The 25,849-nt window shown below is 34.1% G+C and overlaps 2 protein-coding genes across 5 annotated transcripts in view; one reads left to right on the forward strand and one right to left on the reverse strand.

The window, feature by feature from the left end:
* LOC144438786 (phosphorylase b kinase regulatory subunit alpha, liver isoform-like) overlaps positions 1 to 13,190 on the reverse strand; it is a 56,336-nt gene extending 43,146 nt beyond the window's left edge. For all 4 annotated transcript variants that reach the window (XM_078127957.1, XM_078127955.1, XM_078127954.1 and 1 more), the window contains exons 1-5: positions 12,949 to 13,190; positions 11,216 to 11,374; positions 8,945 to 8,992; positions 8,262 to 8,430; positions 1,930 to 2,012 (exon numbers count right to left, since the gene is read on the reverse strand). In XM_078127957.1, the coding sequence (XP_077984083.1) occupies positions 1,930 to 2,012; positions 8,262 to 8,430; positions 8,945 to 8,992; positions 11,216 to 11,374; positions 12,949 to 13,026 (537 nt within the window). In that variant the 5' untranslated portion in view covers positions 13,027 to 13,190. The remainder of the gene's footprint in view (positions 1 to 1,929; positions 2,013 to 8,261; positions 8,431 to 8,944; positions 8,993 to 11,215; positions 11,375 to 12,948) is intronic.
* Positions 13,191 to 13,387: 197 nt separating this feature from the next.
* LOC144438986 (cytochrome b-c1 complex subunit 8-like) lies at positions 13,388 to 16,810 on the forward strand. The gene is made up of 3 exons (XM_078128220.1): positions 13,388 to 13,475; positions 14,974 to 15,144; positions 16,514 to 16,810. The coding sequence occupies exons 2-3, from the start codon at positions 14,991 to 14,993 to the stop codon at positions 16,606 to 16,608; spliced, it is 249 nt and encodes an 82-aa protein (XP_077984346.1). The 5' UTR covers positions 13,388 to 13,475; positions 14,974 to 14,990; the 3' UTR covers positions 16,609 to 16,810.
* The last annotated feature ends 9,039 nt before the right edge of the window (positions 16,811 to 25,849 follow it).

The following is a 25,849-nucleotide window of genomic DNA, read 5'->3' on the forward strand; positions in this document are numbered from 1 at the left end:
ACATTGCATTTTAAAGCTGCACTAAATTGAGGTATCATATTTTTGATAGGCCAACCAATAATACATGATGCGTATTCCCTGAAGATTATAATACCAACAACTATACATACATGTACATGTTCAATAAAGGTTGATTGTATGGTACTACCCTTCACTGTACAGTAACGGGTTGAAATGATGATTGCATTGGGGGTTGCTAATTTTATGATGCAGGCCAAAATTTAATTGATCAGATTTATTGTTACCATATTATGCATTTGGCTACATAAATAAATTTACCCACAATTGATTCAATACTATGAAGGGTGTACAATATATTGCCAGTATAATAGTCATATCTAACAAAGGCAGTCATCTCATTTGCAACTACTGCAACTTTATTTTAAGCTCTATTCATTCCAGCTACATGTAGCAAGGTCAAGACACAAGATCTTGTACAGTGGGATGTATTAGCTCTTTTTTGTCATTTTTACAGTGTTGATAACTGAAGTTCAGGTTTAGTATCATGTATTGTTTCACATCACTTAATTCACATATACAGTGAAGCCAATATAAGGCCAAGGCATGAGTATAACCTTGTTGTTTCGAACCTTTCAACCACACTGTCCTCTGTGTACATGTATGTATGTATGTGTAACATTATTACAAAGCCACAAAACAATAACCTTAAGTTACAGTTCTTTGGTACATGTAGGTTTTGATGTCTTTTCAAAAACTGCCTGTGACAGTGTGACTTGAAAGTTAAAATATCACACTGGTCATCATATTACTACATGAAGTGTTTGGATGACCCATATTTTCCTGTTTTGATTTCATTTTTACTGTGGACCCAAGGTTTACACTAAAGGAAAGTTTGATATGATTTTTAACAAAAAAAGAAGGTTTCCAAAGATGTATATAGTAAGGAAATAGTATTCCCTGACTTAGCACTGAATTGTGACCTTGATGTTCAATGTCAATATTAAGAAAGATTAAACCTGATATTAAACATAGATCAACTTACAAGCTTTGTCTCTGTGTATTGTTACATACTGAAACACTGCACATATTAGGATTTCACTACAATAGAGGCCTACCGGTAATATAGTAAGACAGTAAATGGACTTTGACTAAGAAGCCTTGCAATTCCATTGCATGTATCAGTGTTGAATACTTTGTTGGAAACAAAACTCAGAGAATACAAGTCTAACCAGGCAACAGAATTCAGAGAATGGGGTAGTGGTATTTCCAGTTAAACCAGGCAACAGAATTCAGAGAATGGGGTAGTGGTATTTCCAGTTAAACCAGGCAACAGAATTCAGAGAATGGGGTAGTGGTATTTCCAGTTAAACCAGGCAACAGAACTCACAGAATACAAGTAGTGGTATATCCAGTCTGACCAGGCAACAGAACTCACAGAATACAAATAGTGGATATTTTTTCCATCAGATTAAACCATGATGAATGACATTATTATGAACAATTTTGTTCAGTTAGTTCAATGCTACTTCAGAAACAAGTCAAAATCATAAGAAAATCAAAATATACATGGCTTCATTTCTAATACCTAAATTGACGGATTTGATGGATTTGTTGGGTAAATTTGTTGGGCAAAGGACTTTGATTCCATTATGCAACCATTCCATATTTCTTTTTTTGTATTTACACAAGATACATGTATTTTTGACTTGGAGAATTTAGCCAGTCACCATGATTACACTGCACTGCACTGCTGCCATACCGGTATATGCAATAGATATAGGTTTGACATTTGTACAGGCATGGAAAATTCCATTATTAAAATATTTGAAACTTATCATATTGAATCCCTATGATAAAATGTAACCAAACATTTGAAGACTGAATATAATTTCACCAAAAAATTCACATTTCATACTCAATAGCATTATAATGATGGTAAATCAATAAATACTGTTATCATATACTTACTGCAATTCTATATGCTGCTTCTATATAAAATACCATATTTTGAACAAAACAAACTTCATCCAAGGTGAAAATTATTTGAAGACCTAGAAAAAAACAAAAGTCACTGTAAGAATGGTACAGAGACAACTACAATGTACAGGTATTGTGTGTGTATTTGTTACCATACATGTACATTGTTTAATATTGTTATGAATTATACACAAAAACTTTACATGTATGTGTAATTCACTTTATATTCAATCAGTTGTTATTCTTATCAAGGCGTTGACAACATCACAATCTCTTTGCAACTTCTTGAAAAGCTGTTTGGGAACAATTACTGACTGACTGCAGCTTGTTTTCAAATGTTTGTATTTCTTGACAGGATACATGTTGTTGTTGTTTTATTACCATAATAGTATCAATATTTCTACTTTCCTAGCTTTGAATGTCATTAATAATTTGTAGTTATATTATTTTTTATCATTCTTGTTTTTGACAATCTGATTCATTTTACTATCAATATCTAGTCATATATTTCACAACCTGTAATAAAAACAAAGTAGTAACTATTGATTTTATGAGTTTGAAGAAGAAATCTATTGCTATGTAAATACTTTCCATGTCTCTGTAAAAACTATCCCCACTGTGTTTATACAACAGTAGTAAGGGCATATTAACACTGTGTTGTAGATATACATGTAGGTCAAATCAGAATCAAGCTGTCATTTCATTGACCTTGTCACATGTAGATATAGGTCAAGTTAGAATGAAACTATCATTACATTGACCTTGTCACATGTAGATATAGGTCAAGTTAGAATCAAGCTGTCATTTCATTGACCTTGTCACATGTACAATGTAGATATAGGTCATGTTAGAATGAAACTATCATTACAATGACCTTGTCACATGTAGATATAGGTCAAGTTAGAATCAAGCTGTCATTTCAGTGACCTAGTCACATGTATACATGTATATAGGTCAAGTTAGAATCAAGCTGTCATTTCATTGACCTTGTCACATATGGATGTAGGTCAAGTCAGAATCAAGCTGTCATTTCATTGACCTTGTCACATATAGATATAGGTCAAATTAGAATCAAGCTGTCATTTCATTGAACTTGTCACATATAGATATAGGTCAAGTTAGAATCAAGCTGTCATTTCATTGACCTTGTCACATATGGATGTAGGTCAAGTCAGAATCAAGCTGTCATTTCATTGACCTTGTCACATATGGATGTAGGTCAAGTCAGAATCAAGCTGTCATTTCATTGACCTTGTCACATATGGATGTAGGTCAAGTCAGAATCAAGCTGTCATTTCATTGACCTTGTCACATATGGATGTAGGTCAAGTTAGAATCAAGCTGTCATTTCATTGACCTTGTCACATATGGATGTAGGTCAAGTCAGAATCAAGCTGTCATTTCATTGACCTTGTCACATGTAGATATAGGTCAAGTTAGAATCAAGCTGTCATTTCATTGACCTTGTCACATGTAGATATAGGTCAAGTTAGAATCAAGCTATAATTTCATTGACCTTGTCACATGTAGATATAGGTCAAATTAGAATCAAGCTGTCATTTCATTGACCTTGTCACATATAGATATAGGTCAAGTTAGAATCAAGCTGTCATTTCACTGACCTTGTCACATGTAGATATAGGTCAAGTCAGAATCAAGCTGTCATTTCATTGACCTTGTCACATGTAGATATAGGTCAAGTTAGAATCAAGCTATCATTTCATTGTAACTTTCATGCACGTCAATTAACATTAAAGTGTAGATTTATAACTACAGCAGTCATATTTTAATTGTAAGACTCTTAAATATTATATCACTTTTCATTTTAAGTTTCTGGTTTCTGGAAAGGTTTTCAATTCTTAGAAGCAATATAAAATTATACACCCAGTTAAAACACCACCTTTCATGTTATAAAGGCACATGAACAGTAAAACTGTTCCATGAACTGCCAACAATGTAAAATACAAATTTTTTTGTCAAAGTTTGTGATAGGATCATGATTTTAAAAACAAAGAAACGCATAGTACATGTAGTTATATACTAGTATTAGTTATACACTATATCAGATTACACTGAAAGTGAACATCATTCATAAATATTCATCAACTTGAAAGATACAGCAGTCATGCAGACAGAACGTCACTGTATATGAACAGAATACAAAATTTACAGTAAAAACCAACAACCATAACCTGGTGTCAACAATCAATTTTCTATTCTTCAACCATCAACCTGTTATACATACCTGCCATTCTTTAACTATCAATTTTCTATTCTACAACCATCTACCTGTTATGCCTGCCATTCATTAACTATCAATTTTCTATTCTACAACCATCTACCTGTTATACCTGCCATTCATTAACTATCAATTTTCTATTCTACAACCATCTACCTGTTATGCCTGCCATTCATTAACTATCAATTTTCTATTCTACAACCATCTACCTGTTATGCCTGCCATTCATTAACTATCAATTTTCTATTCTACAACCATCTACCTGTTATGCCTGCCATTCATTAACTATCAATTTTCTATTCTACAACCATCTACCTGTTATGCCTGCCATTCATTAACTATCAATTTTCTATTCTACAACCATCTACCTGTTATGCCTGCCATTCATTAACTATCAATTTTCTATTCTACAACCATCTACCTGTTATGCCTGCCATTCATTAACTATCAATTTTCTATTCTACAACCATCAACCTGTTATGCCTGCCATTCATTAACTATCAATTTTCTATTCTACAACCATCTACCTGTTATGCCTGCCATTCATTAACTATCAATTTTCTATTCTACAACCATCTACCTGTTATGCCTGCCATTCTTTAATTATAAATTTTCTATTCTGCAACCATCTACCTGTTATACCTGCCATTCATTAACTATCAATTTTCTATTCTACAACCATCTACCTGTTATGCCTGCCATTCATTAACTATCAATTTTCTATTCTACAACCATCTACCTGTTATGCCTGCCATTCTTTAATTATCAATTTTCTATTCTGCAACCATCTACCTGTTATACCTGCCATTCATTAACTATCAATTTTCTATTCTACAACCATCTACCTGTTATGCCTGCCATTCATTAACTATCAATTTTCTATTCTACAACCATCTACCTGTTATGCCTGCCATTCATTAACTATCAATTTTCTATTCTACAACCATCTACCTGTTATGCCTGCCATTCATTAACTATCAATTTTCTATTCTACAACCATCAACCTGTTACAAAAACAATGTATGCCTGCCATTCATTAACTATCAATTTTCTATTCTACAACCATCTACCTGTTATGCCTGCCATTCATTAACTATCAATTTTCTATTCTACAACCATCAACCTGTTACAAAAACAATGTATGCCTGCCATTCATTAACTATCAATTTTCTATTCTACAACCATCAACCTGTTATGCCTGCCATTCATTAACTATCAATTTTCTATTCTACAACCATCTACCTGTTATGCCTGCCATTCATTAACTATCAATTTTCTATTCTACAACCATCAACCTGTTACAAAAACAATGTATGCCTGCCATTCATTAACTATCAATTTTCTATTCTACAACCATCAACCTGTTATGCCTGCCATTCTTTAACTATCAATTTTCTATTCTACAACCATCAACCTGTTATGCCTGCCATTCATTAACTATCAATTTTCTATTCTACAACCATCAACCTGTTATGCCTGCCATTCATTATCTATCAATTTTCTATTCTACAACCATCAACCTGTTATGCCTGCCATTCTTTATCTATCAATTTTCTATTCTACAACCATCAACCTGTTATGCCTGCCATTCTTTAACTATCAATTTTCTATTCTACAACCATCAACCTGTTATGCCTGCCATTTTTGATCTCTCTCACTTTTCAATCTTATGGAAAGTGTTTACACATTGAAATAAACATGAAAACCATAAACCTGTCTATAAGTTTACAGTACAGATATTCCTGTCTGCCAAATGTACTGAGATTTCAACTGGGACAATATCAGTCTTATTAATATTCAAGTCTCAGTAATACTGCCTCTCGCACTACATAGCTCAGACTAACTAAATATACATCAATTATCTATAACTTGGACAAGTAGTCCTTTGTTCATGACACAATCTAGTAATCCACTTCAAAAAGATCTTCAGCAGATTTATATATAATTTAGTTAGTACTTTACATAAGTGTTGTAAATGTAATTCACTTGAATATCAAGGAATTTAGACAGAATACAAATTTGACATGGTACAATGTATATATTTGAAAGTACATATACTTGGAATGACATTTGATAGTTGTTATTTTTACAATTTAAATTTTGGTGCAAAATTAATGATTTTGGTTTCATTTAAATATTGGTACAAAAATTCAGTACATGTGTATGTCCAAACAATTTATTCACACAAACACATCTCTCATTGACATATCACCATGGCAACTACATGTACCATATGATGTATGACCCCATTCATAAGAAGCATGCATTCAAAATACTACTAAATTAAATATATTATATACCATTCCCTGTGGCTATTCTAATGTAAAAGATAAATATATGTGCACATCACCAGCAATATTTCATATCCATTTAGTAAAATGACAGCAATTGTGAGTCTTATATCCTGTAATCTTCCCTCCCCCATCTTTTTTTTTTTTTTTTTTTTATAGATTATTCAATATTGTCTCTTTTAGTGTCAAAGCATATATATCTTTACAATGCCTGTGTACAAATATTTTCAAAATTCATCTCATCTTAAAGTGAAAGTTCTTTTACCCTTTGAGATATTGAATGTACAGGTTTTACCGTGTTTTGCTAAGGGCTGGAAACCGGTAAACAGGAAAGGGGAAATCTGGGTAAACTGGTATAGTTTCCTATATATTATACCATAATTTTGTTGGGGAACATTGGTAAAATGACAGGGGTACTCAGGTAGATTTACCTAATTACCGCCCTTAACAAAAACACTATTTCCATTTTCTCAATTTCCTCTGTAGAAATACATATACATGACATAATGAACTATTAGATCAAATCTGATGGCAGCTACACATGTATGCTTATAGGGATTTCATCAATATTTTAGTTTTTTAGATGGGGTCAGAAAATCGGACTGTCTGATGAATGCAGATAATATTTTCTGTGATTTTTTTTTGTCCATTTTTAAGTTCACATTTGATAAAACTTTACTATATTTTTTAAGATCACAGATCATAACGACAGTATTTTGACATTTTCTGGGTTCCTTTCTATTTTTAGATAAAATTAGACTATTTACTGTATTTTACATTTGTTAGTCTCTATATTGCTTTCATTTTTTAAACCACAGATTATAACACCAAACTATTTGCAGGCAACAGTGTAGATTTTCTATATACCTTTTTATATTGAGGTATCAGATTCCAAGTTCCAACATTACATAAAAACATCAAAACATTTCACTTCAGAATAGAATTTTTATTTCAGATTATGGAAGAAGATATTGTACTTTCTGTTGAAAGGATCTGTACATTTTCTGCAGACTACATTTTCCATTCAGCCCAAAGATGATAAAATTAGATTAAGTAGCATTATTTGATGCATTACAACATGTGCCAGTTATCAAAGAAATAAAAGATTTCATGGTTTAGCCACTAGGAGTACAACAGACAAGCTGTTTTTGAGCCAGAAGTGAGGGCTACAATAATTGAGTCATATACCAGTAGTGTAAAGACAGCAAACACTGTGAGTTACCATTGAACTTTCATGTTGTTCACACTAAATGTGTTTATTAGATCCTTCATGTACCAGTAATCAAAACTTGCCTAACCACTAATGTATGAACTTTAAGAAATAACGACGGTCTTTTCCACATACTTTGTTTAAGACTTTGTGCATTATCATATGGCCATTACCAAATTTTAGTTCTCACTTTGTCAAATTTGACGCATCCTATTGTGACCTGTACATGTTTACAATTAATGTACGCAAAATGGCCAGAATTGGAATATGGCATATTGAACATAGCAATGCCAGCCATGGATACAATCAATACAACATGAAAACATGGCTCTTTACAAAATAACTTTTGACAGCACTTTATTTGTGTAGACTTCAAATGTAAATTTTCAGTGACTTTTTTAACCCTGATCACTGAATGATTATTTCCATAATACTAAGACACCAATATCCCATTATCATGCATTGATGTATGTCACTATAATGTGTGTAAGCTTAGATTGTCAAAACCTGGGCCACAATAATGTGTGTAAGCTTAGATTGTCCAAACCTGGGCCACAATACTGGTAAAACTTATAGCATTTACCTGATGCAGTCATCTGTGCTAACATCAGCATGTATAAGGAGGTAGCATCAATCTGTAAATGTCCCCATTCATAATCCCCTACTACTGCATCACCTGTGTGTATGGAAAACTTTGCATGTAGAGAATCTTTGGGATTCTGAGAAGACTTAAAAGCTTCTACTTTGTCCACCTAGAATATAAAATACAAAATAATCATTACAGAATTTATTTCAGTCTTGTGAGTGAGTCCTGAAAGATGTGAACCCAATGAAATAAACTTATGAAAAACTATTCTGCTATATAGTATAATTTATACATTGTATATGTAACAGAATAGTTTGTTCATAAGTTTATTTCAATTGTGGTACTGATTTTCTACAACTTTACTTTGGAATACCGTTTGAAAACAAAATAAATAAAAATATTCCTTTTCTGTATAATACAAATTCATTCAATCACATCACATATACAATCAATTCATTCATCTGTTCATTAATTTAGCTAATATTTCACCTTTACCATAATAGCCCCAGTAGCTGTAACTGGAACATTTTTCTTTTCATAATTTTTAGAACACTGGGATGTTGTGATAACCTTAGCATAAGCTAGGAATGACCTTGAAGTGATACTTTGAACTCTCTGGATGTACATTATTTCAGTGTGACCTCAGAATGACCTTGGGATGGCCTGAAAGTGACACTTACCTGCTTCATCATAGCAAGTAACAGGCCTCTCATTAGCTTCACTACACTCTGTTGATACAATTAGTACAAAGAATCAATGTACATACATATAGGAAACATAACAGATGGTAAAATCAAACATGCAGGAATAAAACTTGTAACATTCCCTGATTTTTTCAAAATAATTGCAAACACTAAAACTAGATTTGACCTAGTAATGATTATTATAAACTTAAGAAATATTCTATGAAACGCACAATTTTTGTTCATGTCTAATATATTCTATTATACATTATGTATATTTTTGTCATCAAATGTCATCAAAAACAAATTGGCCTCATTAGAGATACATGGTCCCCTTAAATAATAAAGCTATGCAGACCCCCTTATAAAGTTTTGATAAACATGTATAATTGACATTATGATCTAACCAAATGAGACCAACTACATTCAATACATTCACAATACAATTTAAATATCACAGCTGAACACAATGTTTGTGTCAAGTTTGACATTTGTGAAGTATCCACTTTTGAAATCTCAAGTATTCTCTGATTACAGTGCACTGACAGTAAAAGCAACAACTGCTGTAGTGGACTTTGTGCAGTAGTAGCATTACACCAGGCATACACAGTCAAGTTGAAAGAAAAATATGGAATATATATTGTGGTTGTTCTACCTCATGACAATGTGTGTCTATGTCTAATTGTTTAGAGGTCTAACTCAATAATACTCTCACCTTGAGGCTTTTAAAGAAACAGGTCAAATGTCAATGTATGACCCTTTAAATGTCAAAGAATTATCACCTACTGTTTATACACATCACTGAACCTAAGATTGTCAAATCTATCTGATCTAATGGGACTCCTCTTAATTAATGCAATATTACCACCTACAATATACATTGTACACACATCAATGTAAGATTGTCAAATCTACCTGATTTCACGGGTTCCTTTGTATTAAAGTCAGATTAAAAATTAATTCTAGAAAATAAGAATTTTACCAGATTTCCTGTTCTGTATTACGAGGGTTCTTGAATCTTAGTTAAAAGACTACATAATTTAAACACATACATGTATGCGTCATACACAATATGCATGCAGGATAAATTAAATTTCTTTCCATATGTCCCTGATGTACATGTAATGATGCAATAATTGACTTTTTTGTACTTGTTAATTGATGAAGGTGCAGTGCAGTTCAAGAATTCAACAAATTTACTCTAAAAAAATACAACCACACAGTTGATTGCATCAATTGTCTTGTTTTACTTAAAAGTGAAGGATAACAGTACTACACATGGTGTGCTCTTGTATGTTTGTATAATATCCCTATTGTAATGACAAAACACAAATTCTGGTCAGTTACAATGCAAAACATTATACACATACAAGATAGAGTGTAATGAACCTTTTAATAAAACACAACAAGATTTGTTGAGGATCAAACTGATACAAACAGGTTGTTCTTGTAAGTCACAGTAAGATGTGACGTCATGCTGCAGACTAGGGCAGAATAACATGATGTGATGTCATGCTGCAGACTAGGGCTGAATAACATGATGTGATGTCATGCTGCAGACTAGGTCTGAATAACATGATGTGATGTAATGCTGCAGACTAGGTCTGAATAACATGATGTGACGTCATGCTGCAGACTAGGGCTGAATAACATGATGTGATGTCATGCTGCAGACTAGGGCTGAATAACATGATGTGACGTCATGCTGCAGACTAGGTCTGAATAACATGATGTGATGTCATGCTGCAGACTAGGGCTGAATAACATGATGTGACGTCATGCTGCAGACTAGGGCTGAATAACATGATGTGATGTCATGCTGCAGACTAGGGCTGAATAACATGATGTGACATCATGCTGCAGACGGGCTAAATAACAAGATGTGACGTCATGCTGCAGACTAGGGCTGAATAACATGATGTATACGTAACCTGTACATTTAGGCTACTCTATTACTACATTTTGTATGGTACGGGGTAGGAATACACCAAAGTTTGGTACACCATAATAAAGTGTTACATGCCAGTGGTGCATAAAACTGGCCAACTGGGTGTACTGTTGACATTTATGCTTCAGTCTACAAAATAGGCCCAAGCCATTTGACTCATCTCATCTTAGATATAGAACTTAAATTCACAAGTATGCAATGTAATATTATCCTGGGTGAAAGTTCTGTTGTCTAATGGACTGAACCCCTGGGTTCTGTATTTCCTAGTTCAGAATATTTGGTTTCCTCAAGAAACCACTCTTTTCTAGTGTCATACTTACTTGTTCCAGCTCAAAGGCTTTAGCCCTATCTTCATCAAGCTCAGCATGTTTCCTGTATGACAAGGCAAGACCCCATACAGCCAAAATACTATAGACATTATCTCTTACCCAGGCATGCTTAACTTCATTACTTGATGGTAACAGTCCTGACACAGGGCTCTAATTGAAGAAAAACCAGTGTTTAAGTTTCAGATATTACAAGTAGCCAAATCTAGTCCCTAAGTTGGACTTTTTTCAATCTTTTATTTTCCAGGATAACCAACAGGAGCAAGTACCATTTACAGGCTCCTAATTAAAGACATTGCTCCCTCACTTATTTGTTTACCAATATGCAATGACGATTTGTACATGTATATGTTCCTGAATCACAAGGCCTAGGTATGGCAACAGTAACACATATTTTTCGTGTGCTTTTTTTTCCAATGCTAAGGCCAAATAAAAAAAGTTGTTTGGTTTGGGTTACCCGACCCCAACTAGTTTTTCAAGTCCACCCTAAACTTTTTTTTTTATGTATTCAAGAAAAATAATAATGAAATCATGAAAATCGTGAAGTCTCGCAAGAAATAGTGGTGCGGAAACTGACATCAATTTAAAAAGACAAGATAAACTTTTCTTCCAATCTGTAATGGCTGTACATGTACATCTGATAGGAAGAAATAAATAACACAGAGACCATTTGGAAAACAATGGAAAACCTGAACTAGACACTCACACATGAAAAAAAAGATATAATAAAAATAAAATAAATAATCTGCCTACCCCATCTATTTTAAAACTGAATATAATTGGAAACACACAATTTTTTTTGCGCCTAACATTACTGTGGCTCACACAAACATTTTTCGCATACAATTCTGAAAATTAATTCATACCCTGGACTGTGCTTTAACAGATTCTATTAATGATGACTCATCAAAGTATTATGAACATAAAAAACAATTTACATTTTAAGAAATTAACTAGTAGCATGTAACTTTTGTGGAAAAATAATTTGATATTTGATTTCACATATTAAACTGAAGGTATTTCACTACAAATATGATTTGAAGTTGTTACATCAAGTTTTGAAATAAAATCTGCTCTGCATCTGTTATGCTGCTCAACACTGTTACAGCATCTTGTTTTGGTGCTCTGTTTACATTTCACGTCATGAATCGGTCAGATCACAAGTACTCGAATCAGTCTGTATGATTTAAAAAAAATGTGTATGGTAAATATTTACCATACATTTATAAAAAATCATAGATTGATTTGGGTACCTGTGGGTCAGATAATACCTTGTACTGCATTAGATCGATCACTATATATGTGTGTCATGCTTGGTAATACCATGGAAGTATAACCCACGGTAATACTGTTGTCATATTTAATACTATTCGGTACACGGAGCCTGATACAGTGAGAGCTACGGCGTGGATCGCGATCGCATCCACTCAAAGAAAAACCACACGCCCACAAATGATGGCCCGATTTTTCGGAAGTAGCCAAAATATGGTCAGATCTCACTAATACATCCATGGAATCAATCACTTCTGGTTCACTATTATATAACTAAATTATGTTTGTATATTATATATTTCATTCAATAAGATGGGTAGAATATGTTAAATAAAGCTACTGTCGAGGGGTACGGTAGACAACGAGAAAAAGATCGGTCACTGTACGTACGTACGTATCGCGTTCATGCGTTAGGTACATTGTAGCATACGCGTAAAGAACATGTTAGTTGTTACCTGTTTTGACAGGATAACTTTCTGAACGATCCGTTGGTAGTAATCCAACCGCACACCCGAATTACTTCGGCTCCTCATCTTCCTATTTGTATATGTACTTATAGCATTATTCTCCTGAGCTGTGGCTGGGTTTGTTCTCTAAAATGTAAAGAATTCTTGCTATTGCCCGTCGCTAGCACGTAGACACTTCTTCCGATCCCAGATACATGGAAAGGTTTGTCGTCGTCGGCTATATTCATTGGTATCCCGGCATCCTTTGTAAACCAGGACCTCTAACTTGATTGAAATTGTTCAGACTTACTCCGTCTTATCTCGTAGTTTATGTAAGTTTTATGTTGTAACACCTGGGTAAGATATTTTTCTAGATTCGATCAGAAGTGAGAATCAGTTTGAAACATTATTTTATTTTTCTTATTTCTTTTAGTGACCAGACGTGACCTTAATTCTTGCTAAAAGGATAGGTGGCCTGAGGTCAACGCCATCTTGGACGATTTGGTAACAGGAATCCGAATGCTCTGACGCCGCCGGTAAGGAAAGTCTCTTTTTTCTAAACATTTTACAGTTTAAATTGTTGAAAATCATATTGATTTATCAAACTTTACATGTAATTATTTAGCTGTGATATTTTCGAGTAGATACTAATAGCGTCTTTGGTGGAAATTATTTGATTTTGAGTGAAGTTCACGTTACATGCATGCCACGAATCGATTGAATCTCCTGATACTAGTGATAGTCGTACAGAGGTTACACATTCAACGCCACGATACGTATAAAATTCATTAAACTTGTATTTACTACATAAGAAGAGTCATCTGTTTGAAATTAGAATGATAAAATCTTCATTTTTGAGTTATTTCCCCTGATCCACACATACTTTACAGTTTATTAGCCATGAAATTATGTATACCCAAACGATTGCATTGCAGGATCTATTATAGTGTAGATCCATGGTTAATACTTCCAAAAGTTCTATACCAGAACCATGGAAGTGCTTTTTTTGTACTTTCACACCCAAACCAGTCGTGACCACATGCATATACATGTACAATCCTAATAGTAAACGCAAAAGGTAATAATCATCACATTACAAATCACATCATTAGAAACAGACTGGACTTTTCTGATTTGACTGAACGTTTTATTACCTTGAGATGTCAGTCTAATTTATTCTAAGATGTCAAATTTATCAGCTTAATATAGTGTTTTCCATAATTCTATATGGCTGTAGCTGCAATAATTTGTTATGGTTTGAGATTTTTTCTTGTTTTTGTGCTTTTTTTGTTCTGATGTTTAACTGGAAGCAAATGCTACAATTCCTGTTACTATGTTAATGCAAATACATGTATAGACAGAAGCGATTCAGATCTGAATCGCCAAGTTAGGTGGACTTTTTCTACTAAATTATACCTTACCTGCCAAAAAATCTGACATTTCATAACTCCAACAATTCAAGACCCAAGAAATGTTCAGAGGTACCCCAATCCTGTCAAAATCGGAAAAGTAGCAATACATACAGCATTTTGACACAGTAGTACACTGACATCTGTCTCACGTTTTCAGCATAATCTCATCTATTTGTGTTTGCCCAGCAGAAATCGTAGTGTTTGCTTCCAGTTAAACATCAGAATGAAAAAAACCCACCACAAAACAGAATTAAAAACCCTCAAAATCACAACAAATGCTACAATTATTGTAGCTAATGTGGTTGATACTAAGAAAAGACGTTAATTTTGGTTTCCCTAACTTTTTGAACTAATGGTACATGTACATGCATACAAAAACTAAAGAATGTCATGAAATTCATATTATTGCCACTTCTGTCTACAATGTATGTGTTTATTAGAGTGTTAATTTGCTTACTGCAGTCATATTACAAAATGTACATTTTATTTCTGCTAGTCAAATAATGTCCATTGCACTGTTTATATCACCTCATCCCTGATACCAAACATTGACTTCTGTAATATTATCAATTATAATTCCACTGTCTACTTGTGTATATTATCCACCATATATATTTTACAGGTCATTTGAAAGATAAGATGGGGCTACACTTCGGCAACTTAATCAAGGCCAAAGGAATCATCACCTACAGCCTCTCACCATTTGAACAGCGTGCATTCGCTGGTGTCATTAAAGATGGATTACCAAATGTGTGGAGAAGGTTTCATAGCTGTGTTTTCAGAGTAGCACCACGTAAGTATAAGTCACAGGGCATAGGTCACAAAAAGGGGTTCCTGGAGTCGTGTCTATAGAATTTGCAAGTTAAGAATTACAAAGTAAGAACTTTGAAATCTTTATTTCTTGCCATCAAATGATTATTGATCATAGGTGAAGGTGTGTGAGAACAGTGACAAGACTGACATGTTTAATCCAGTTTTCGATACATTCAAACAAATACTCGGCCCTATGGTAGAAAGAGGATTAAGTAAGTTTGGGGTATTCTTTCACAGAACTTAACTTTTCTAAATGCAGAAATCATTTTAAAAAGACCTTCATTCTTGTTTTGGTTTCCACATACAATAGACACCAGATCTGAACATGAAGATACAGGCAATAATTTGCAACATACATTGTACACACATGCACTATATTATGTTTTCAGCCATGTGCAAGTGAGGCTGAGGTGACTGTTTCCAACTTCATACAGTATATCAGTATAATCCAAGAGTTATGTGATGTGAATAGGTGAGAATCTCCTTATTATGTTTGTAGACCAATCACTCAACGGTATTGGAATACAAATATGATAAGGACTCAGAGGTGAATTGACTGACATTTTTTGCTCAGTTTAATCATGTGGAGAAAATTTACAATAGCATGTTCATCAACTACATACATGTACTTGTATGTATATAAGTTTATTAATGATAGTTCAGAAACAAACCCACAAACCTCCCCTAAATGATAATTCAGAAACAAACCCACAAACCTCCCCTAAACCCCAGGGACACATATTATTGCTTAGATTGTTGGTTTCCTAAGGAAAATATCTCATGAATCCTGCTACTACAAAAGTATCAATATACGCTCTATACCAGAAGATAAGTAAAGGGTGGACACTGAACCAAAAGTCTGGTACTAACTCCTCTGTATGCAAATTAACATTTTAACCATCGTGAGGTCATTAACCATTGCCCCCATTCTTAGCCAGTCAGTAGACTGCTATTGATGGCTACATCACTAGGTTTCACGTAATGCTTACTTGCATACAGAAGAGTTTGTTCCAGACAACAATTGATGAAAATTATTGCATTTTTAAAGTTAAGAGTACTACATGTATTTAGTGCCATTTTTAGCTAGGATTTATTTATCTTGTACTTATGCTGATTGACGGTAAAATCATCCAATAATTAATGATTTTACACAACATTTTGCTGTTTATCCCCACCCCAACCTCTTCCCCTTGTGTTCTTTCCAAACTGTAGGGAAATTATGTTCAAGCCATAACATTGTTATATTTAGCCTGTAGACAAGGAAAACAACAATCTAAGAAATACTACATACCCCTTTGCCCTAAACCTTCTCAACTTTCTGGTAATTTTTTCTGTGTAATTTGTTTCAGCATTCATTGTGTACTACATGGTTTACAAGTGGACCAAGGATACAAATGCACAGCTGAAGAGAAAAGACCCATCAGTGTATGCTAATGATGAGTAAAGTCATGTGACAGAGACTAACCAATGGTGTTGCTCCTTGAAGAGATTTGTACAGTAGCCAGTAGAATACCATATTGTGTTTAATAAAACTGTTTTGTTTTTTTCATTCCTAAACATTTTGTTTAGCTTGGTGTACAACGACTGGTTCTGTTTAATTGAGTGAGTGAGTGTATTTAATAAACACATTAATGTTAAAAGGTCAAGTCGTGTCTTTCTCTTATTTTGACTTCATTTGGTACTGTGTGAGTGTACAACAGTCTGGACCTTATTCTTATTGCAGTGTGTCTGATCTATCTGGCATGATGTAACTTATCTGTCACTGTGTTCCTGATTAAAATGTGGGCTGTCAATACTATAAGATGAAATACTGGTATGATGGAAATACATATTACATCTACGAACTATTAGAAATGTAATCAATTGAGATGCATTATTATCAGCTGGGAGCTGTTGACTGCAAACTGTTACAGTGTTAGTCTTTCACTGTATGATAGAGGGTGCTGTTTACATAATCTACATTTTTGGAGTAGGTGGTTAATGACAACCTCAAGTGATATAAATAGCTAGATGGTAATGTGAATACATGTGATTCAAATACAGCTAGTAGTTTATAACTTGACAATATTCAAAAGTATAAATGTATTGGTTGCTGACAATGTAGGTAATTACAGTACTAGGTTTATTCAGTATAGAGACTAAGCACACTGATTGTTATTGTCTTCATCTGTGTTGGTAATTCAATATGTTACAGTAAACTTCTGATCCAACTAGCTATAGTGATTATCATTGCATTCAATATATGAAAGGGAGAAACAAGTAGAACCACATATACCCCTGTTTACAGCCCGTTCTGTGCAATGAATTCATTAATGAGGGGAAATAGTGGAATTCATCACACAAAAGGTCCTATGCTAAAACATTATACAACTTTTAATTCAAGGAAAGTGAACTGAAAGTTTGAGGCGAAACCTTTTCTGGAACACATTTCCCACTTAGGCCTAAAGAGGGCGATCTTACAAGTAATTTCCCGACACTATATATTCAATCTATCACTGCAATTTATGAAATTATAGTGCCCACTCAGCATCATGACGGGGACATGTACAATCTTTGTAGATTCAATGAACACATTTGGCAACCATTACATTAACAATTCTTAACCGTAAACAAAACCACAGGAAAATAAATTGTTAATATCGTGCACGTGTGGCGGTGTGTTTCAGTGGAACACCGGACTCCGTGATCATTAATTCTAAACACATACCAGCGCAGTTAGATATATGACTTCGCAGAAAAACAAACCACAAACGTGCACTGCAAACACGTGCACAGTCGATTCGGATATACAATGTACAATTTAAAACGAAAAGGTGTTTAAAAAACATGCAATCTTTGTAGCAAACTTCAAAAAAGCTTTCAAGGCATGGTTTATGGCACACTACCCAGGTACGAGGTCTGACGTAAAACCAAAAGTGATTATTATCTCTCTCTTCACGCCCTTTCTTGTTTGCAATGGATGTGATGACGTTTGAGTTTGTAATAGGAAAACAGATAAATGAGGAACATATGTTTACAATATGATGCGATAGTTATGTATTGTTAGATGCATATAACAAAACACATATAGGAAACTAGAACATATATATGTCAAAAGTTTTCTAAGGTAGTGATAAATCGCTAGTTTTAAAACGTACTAACTAGAAGTCAGTTCAGACATTATTTTCGATGACAAGTTCAATGTTGTCAGTAAAATCCATAAGGTCTTCAGTTTCGTTGTCATTAAAATCCACAAAGTCTTCAGTTTCGTTGTCATAATTGGCAATGTTTACTGGATCGTCTTCATCACGATATATATAATAATCTTTATTTTTAACGAGATGGCTGAATTTCTTTACAAAGAAGTTACACAGTATGTATCTGAAAACAAGACAAAACAAGATTCACTGAAGTGTGTCAAAGAATATAATATACGATGTCAAAATTCTTACTAAACCTTAACGCTAGTGTAGCCTTAATCAGCTAAACGCCCCTCCCAAAAGGAGATTTTATTTCACAAACCAATATCTTTTTTATAACCGGCCTAACTAAATAAAGTCGGGTTCCAAAAACACTGTGATTGGCTGTTCAGATTAGATCCAGAGACTACAAAGGTAGTGCCCTATAATCCCCCCCCCCTTCCCACCCATAGATCTGTTTACTAGGTCATGCTGAAAGCTCAGCTTCCCTCATCAGTGACAATTTCGATATGTAGGATACGCGATTTTTATATCCTTTGAGACACACCCTCTCACATTCTCCCCATTAGCTATCATGGGGATGCCGATTCTGCCAAAAATCAAGATTAAAATAAAAAACCCTGCTGGCTACTTATCTCCAAGTACAGGTTACAATCTAACGTGAGACCTCTTGTTGCAAAGCCCATTTTTTGGAAAGAAATATATTATTGTCATGCATGGATGGTGAAGTCCGATCGATTACCATTGTTATTTTACCGAAGTGTGCAATACAATTGCACATCTCCAGTATGTGGCGGGGGTAATTTATAATTACACCTATTAAAATATGTGTAATCTGGGGGAGGGGGCTTTGAAAACTCTTGCGTTCATTTCCGGGAAAGGCAAGACATTTTTTGAGAGCGCGAAGGTGGAGGCTGAGAAAAAAAATTAACCAAATTATTCCCCTCAGCCCCCCCCCCCCCCCCCCCCCGCCGTAAAATCTACTCGTTTCCTAACTTTAATATCTAACTTTGCATTTTTCTGTGATTTTTGTATCACACCATTGCTTACTCTGTCACTTGCCATATTCCAACACTGTCACCATTTTTCCATTACATCAACTGAGAACATGTTCAGTGAAATCGTTGTTGACAAATATGCAATAATTGTAAGTGTGGGGAGGGGAGTGGAACTGACAGGAAAGAAGGGGAATAGTGTGGTAAAATATTGGTGATACTGAGAGAAGAGTCCAGGCAATGTCGCTAGCACACTTGTCTAGGCTGGGGGTGGGGGTGGGGGTGGGTTGTACCTCCAGCTCTACAGGCTAGGGATCAATCAATACAGATTCACCCTATTAAACATGCAGTGGGAAAGTGGAAAATAGTCATTAGACATTACCATTAAGTCTCAGACTGGGGACCTTTTTCATTTCTGACAGCATTTTAGTCCATCTTTTAGAACTATTTGAACATGGGGTGGGGGGTCATGTTTTAGAGAAAGAAAACTGAAGGAGGGCACCTTTTAGAAATGAAATCGGGAGGATACCATTTTATGTGACATACTGTGCTTGAACAACCCCCACCCCACCCCCATGTAGGTACTGAAGACTCCCTTGTAGCCTAAAGTCACCCATAAAGACCACCCAGTCTTGAACGAGTGTGTTAAATTTTTCCTTAGAGGATGATCTGGTCTTGGCATATTATCTTATAACTCAGACCACTAACTAATTTTTAGTGGTCTGAGTTTATATTTATACAGTGAGATACGACACGACTTCTTAAGACTTAAAAAACGTACTATTAAAGACTATCCCGCCTGGCATTTAATTGTCATCTCGTGTACTGTAACATGCTTGTTACTATAATCGAGTGTTATATGTATCAAAAGTATGTGTCAAAAGGTCTTGAAGACATCAAAGGACTACAACCTTTTAACATTGTCTTACCTGTAGTCAGGAGCAACCACCAAAGCCACGAAATTGAACGATTTGGGGATAATGTCTTCAGTTACGTGTACTTTAAACGTTGTTAATTGTAATGAGATGTAGATCAGATCATTGATAATTTGAAGCAGATTATCAACTGCGAATATCAAGAACAACACACCATGTAAATACTTAGGTTCACGGGGAGCTCGTCGACGGTTGAAAAAATACATTACAGTTGTATGGGTAAGCAGCGCGAAGGGTAGGATTGCATAACTTACAGTACCGGGATTCCATTTCCGATTGTTAGCAAGTGGATCATTGGCGTCCTCTAGATACCCAGTGATAAGTTCAATGTAGTACACGATCATTATAAACCATAGGAAATTAAATTGCCAGAAGTAAACTCGAGTAACGTAATATTTCACCATATCTCGAAAGTATAAACAACACTCTTTGCAGGAAACATCTTCTTTAAGAAGTACAAGTATGATCCACAGAACACCAAGGACTATTATGGCCATCACATTACACACTTCACTGACATAGGTAAAACTTTCGGAAATGACAGAGAAATTATCACAGTTTGAAGTTGTTGATTCATTTCGAAGACATCCTATGAAGAGCGCATAATGGCAGCTAACGAAAAAAGAATATGCAGCAATAAATGCAACTATGACAAGGTACAACATCGTCATCTGCAGCCCCCTCTGTAAAAAAGAATAAAGTCAGAAACTAAATCAATACAAAAACGATATGATGTTACTAAAACACCTAATAATTATACACTGAGATTGGTATGAAATTAATAAGTGTTTTATGATAAGACTGATACAGAACTCACAAGACAATTATTACGAATGTCTTGTTATTTATAACGAGCTTGTTAATACAGACACAACGCAGGACAGTTCACAGTTAAGTATGTTGCTACAAAAGTATGGAATAGCATACCTAGCAGCATGAGGAACATACAGTGTAGACACAACTTTAAAAATATGTACAAAAAACACCTTCAGTCTATCGAATAAGATATATGTTGTTATTTTCTGTTTCATGTGTTTTTATAATTTTGTTTTCACAGGAGTTTAGTTGATGTGTATTTTTGTTTTTGTTTTATTTGAGTTATCAGTTAATTTACATATGAACAGTTTGCCCAGAATGAGTTTAACGCAATATAATGTAAGAGTGACTGGAGTACGGACTCGACTAGTTGCTGGAATAAAGTATAATAAATTATTATTATTAACCAAATACAATACATTACCAACATATTGTGAAGCATTACAGGTAACAACAGCACACTCCTCCCATTGTTCTGTATCATATTTATTCTATACCTAACAATAGAATATAAATCAGGGTTTTATTGATTGAATTATTAATCAACCATAAAGTCATCTGGGCATGTGATTACAAAGTTGATTACACATTGTATATGTATATGTGTATGTATATGTATATGTATATGTATATGTATATGTATATGTATATGTATATATAAATATATATATATATATATATATATATATATATATATATATATATATATATATATATATATATATATATATATATATATATATATATATAACCAAGGTGACTGTGATACGTGTGGTATAAAAAGACAAACCTGATTCGTTAGGATGGTGACAATAATTTATTATTTAAATGAATGAAAATTGACAATTGTAGCAAACATGCATACGAAAGAAAATATTTGCGCAACACACCCCTTCTTTCAAAAATCAAAGCAATACTAAATGACGACATGTGAATGGTACAGGTATAACAGTGTATACAAGATATTACCACAATACTAAATGACGACATGTGAATGGTACAGGAATAACTGTATATACAAGATATTACCACAGTACTAAATGACGACATGTGAATGGTACAGGTATAACTGTGTACACAAGATATTGCCACAATACTAAATGACGACATGTGAATGGTACATGTATAACTGTGTATACAAGATATTACCACAGTACTAAATGACGACATGTGAATGGTACATGTATAACTGTGTACACAAGATATTACCACAGTACTAAATGACGACATGTGAATGGTACAGGTATAACTGTGTACACAAGATATTACCACAATACTAAATGACGACATGTGAATGGTACAGGTATAACTGTGTACACAAGATATTACCACAGTACTAAATGACGACATGTGAATGGTACAGGTATAACTGTGTACACAAGATATTACCACAGTACTAAATGACGACATGTGAATGGTACAGGTATAACTGTGTACACAAGATATTACCACAATACTAAATGACGACATGTGAATGGTACAGGTATAACTGTGTATACAAGATATTACCACAGTACTAAATGACGACATGTGAATGGTACCGGTATAACTGTGTACACAAGATATTACCAGTGGTTACCTTTTTCAAAAGGGAAATACTCATGACAAATGATTGGTTGATATATACTTACATTACTTTACGTGAAACGGTGAAAACAATACTTTGCTATCAGATTTTTATATTTCCTGATTGATATCACAACAACACAAGGTAGCGCACTGACTTAAGGTGTTTGGACATTGACCAACTATACATGACATGTATGACGTTATGTCGTAATTAAGCGCTATTGGCAGCAACGACAATAATAACTCACCCCGGGATCTCACTACACAGTGCTTGTGACAGCAAGCCATGAATTGACTGATTATCACATACAGCTTGAAGTGTCCTCGACAGAACAATTTTTATAGTTAATGTACATGAAGTGCTAGCATTGCGTTTTTCCATGTTTGTTTTTTCCCTTTCTACCTGGTAGGTTTTGAGCATGGTGTTAAATTTAGTACAAGGTAGAAATTTGGTTCTCGCTACCTGCAATACACATCACTGTGGAGTCAAATGGAACGAAGTCGCGCGACAACGCGTTCTAATGTCGACAACTACACTTCCGGTCGGCTATGCTAATACACAGGAATGTTTCTTTCCCATTTTCAGTTCTAGACATCTCTTGTAATTTTGCTCTGGACAGATACTGTACATATTTAAATTTCCCACCTCCATAATTATATGAGCTTAAAACTTGCGTTTATCTTATTTGTTACAAATTAAACTGTTTGAAAGAAACATTCACGTGTATTGACAGAAGTGTAGGTGTCGACAATTGTTTACATTCTACCTTCTGCCTAGTCAGTAAGGTGGGGTGCTTTATTTTGACTGAACAGTGTTCTTTTGTTGGTTTATTGGTCAATAAAGCACCTCCAATCCTTGCCAAACAAGACGTGTCTGGGTTTGTTTACTTTTGTTGCAACGTGTCTGTGTATTTGTTGTATGCCAGCAATTTAGCTAGTAGTTGCTGAACATTTTGAAAAAGAAAATGACTTTTTTAAAGTACGTGGGAAACTTGAATCTGAAGCCTGTAAAGGAGATATTCAGTTGTGAATAACAAGACATGGACTGATATTAAATACCATGTCATGAAACCCAAACACAGTAATTACACATTCATGACAACCATGTGTGTAATAGTATACAGATTCTGAGACAGAAAGATCCTCATTCTAAATAAGTATGACAATTTTTACTGTTATAAATGTGTTTCAACACATATACAAACAGTAGCATTTGACCTACTAAGATTGTCTGTCTTGTGGCAAGTTCAAATGTAATATCGTGTAATATTTCACTCCTTTGTGTTAGTTTTAAACAAATTTGTATAAGGCCAAACCTGGAGAGTCTGCTACACATACATGTATGATACACATCGGCTCATACAGTAAACTAATGGCTGTAACATTTGAATTCAAATAGAAAACAGCACAACTTTCTAACATCAAAAACCTCAGCCTGTACTATGGAGTATATCAATATACAGTTTTACAAACCACTTTTGAAATGAAAATTATAACATTTGTTCTGATGTTCAGTGTGTTTACCCCAAAAGTGTCCTTTCAGTTAGAAGGCATTCTATCGAAATGTACTGTATATAAACACTGTGTATTTTCTCTTTAAAAAGTTGATACTTTCGTCCTAACGTAGTTCTAGCATAATAGTGAAATATTGTGTTGTTTATATAGTGTACGTTTCTCCTTTCTGTCAAGGGACATTCATATCTTGAAATAAACCACTTTTAGTCTTAAAGTGAATGGGTTGTTTGTGTCGATTTTATTGTTTTTTGTTACATGTAATAATTGGATAAAATCTAACTTTGTTACCTAGTCATTTCATGGGTCTTCTCCACCCCCACCCCCGAAAATAATTTTTATGGCGTAATTTATGCAAAAAAATGCGTTTATCCCCTTTTGTTATCAGACTTCTTGGACCAAATACTTCCATGGCCATGTTTATGTATGTTTTCTATACAAATAGAAGTGTGCGACAGATAATTAAGTTTTGCCTGTTGTAAAATTTAGCTCTTCAGGCAACGTCTATTGCAAACAAATTAATAAACAGAAATTGCTATTTTATGCAACAGGTGGTTACAGGTTTAGGCATGCTGAAATTGGAGTCGAACAATACATCCTTCTTGTAGTAAACCACATTGAATCATAGCAAAAACTTAAGTTTCAACTTTAATAGTTAAAAGTGTTGTTTGGTCTCACTTTAATGATATATTTCACTTTTAAGAATACTTGACATCAGCACAGCATTATGATTTATAGTATATTTTCAATTGATAAATACTGAATTTTTGTATATTTTTCAAAAGAACTGTTGAGACTAAATCGAGAGGAGCTTCAATCTCCATCTGGTGACTCTCTATTTGTATAAAAAAAAAACACTTAATATATCGTGATATTGTCTTGAAATCAGATAAATTCCCCATCAATAGTAAACCTACACGGAAAGCCTGAAATTTGGCATTCTCACTGGTGAGCAGCTAGAGCGCCCACAACGGCAGAATGTTCAGTCTATGTCTTACTTTAACATTTGTAATAGTCAATAATTGTGGAATGAATACTGACATGCAATATTACACAATGCAAATCCATTCTTATCTTTCGCAATGTCTTAATCATTTCATGTTATTCTTTTGTGATCAGGAGTGCATATAACCAACACACATACAATAAAACACATCACAACAATATTTACAATTAATGTAGCTCAAAAGTTGACAGAGTTGTCTTTATTACTGATTAAATGTGGATGCCGAAAAATACATGAAATTATTGAAATGCACAATTCTTTACTGATTGAGAAGTACAAATATATTTTTATATAATGAGGTATGATAAAAAGTGTATTATGAATAATATGGAGTTACAGGCTTCCAACACTTGACCCATCCTCCGTCGGATACATCTCTTGCATGTCTTCAGATTTCACCTTCTTTTTACCAAACAAATTTGAATATTCCAAGATTTTAAAAGTAGCATGGGATCAAACGTTAACAGCACTTAATCCACCATTGACATAGATTTTTACCAACTATCCAGATTTCATCTTCGTTTGACCAAACAAATTATGATATTCTAAGATTCCATATTACTATGGGGTCATAGGTTACCAGCACTTACAATATCATTGGGATAGATCTTTATCATCTATCCATGGCCAGATTTCATGTTCATTTGACAGGACAAATTTGTATATTCCAGGA

This window comes from Glandiceps talaboti, chromosome 8 (genome assembly GCF_964340395.1).
Source record: "Glandiceps talaboti chromosome 8, keGlaTala1.1, whole genome shotgun sequence".
Classification (NCBI taxonomy): Eukaryota; Metazoa; Hemichordata; class Enteropneusta; family Spengelidae; genus Glandiceps; species Glandiceps talaboti.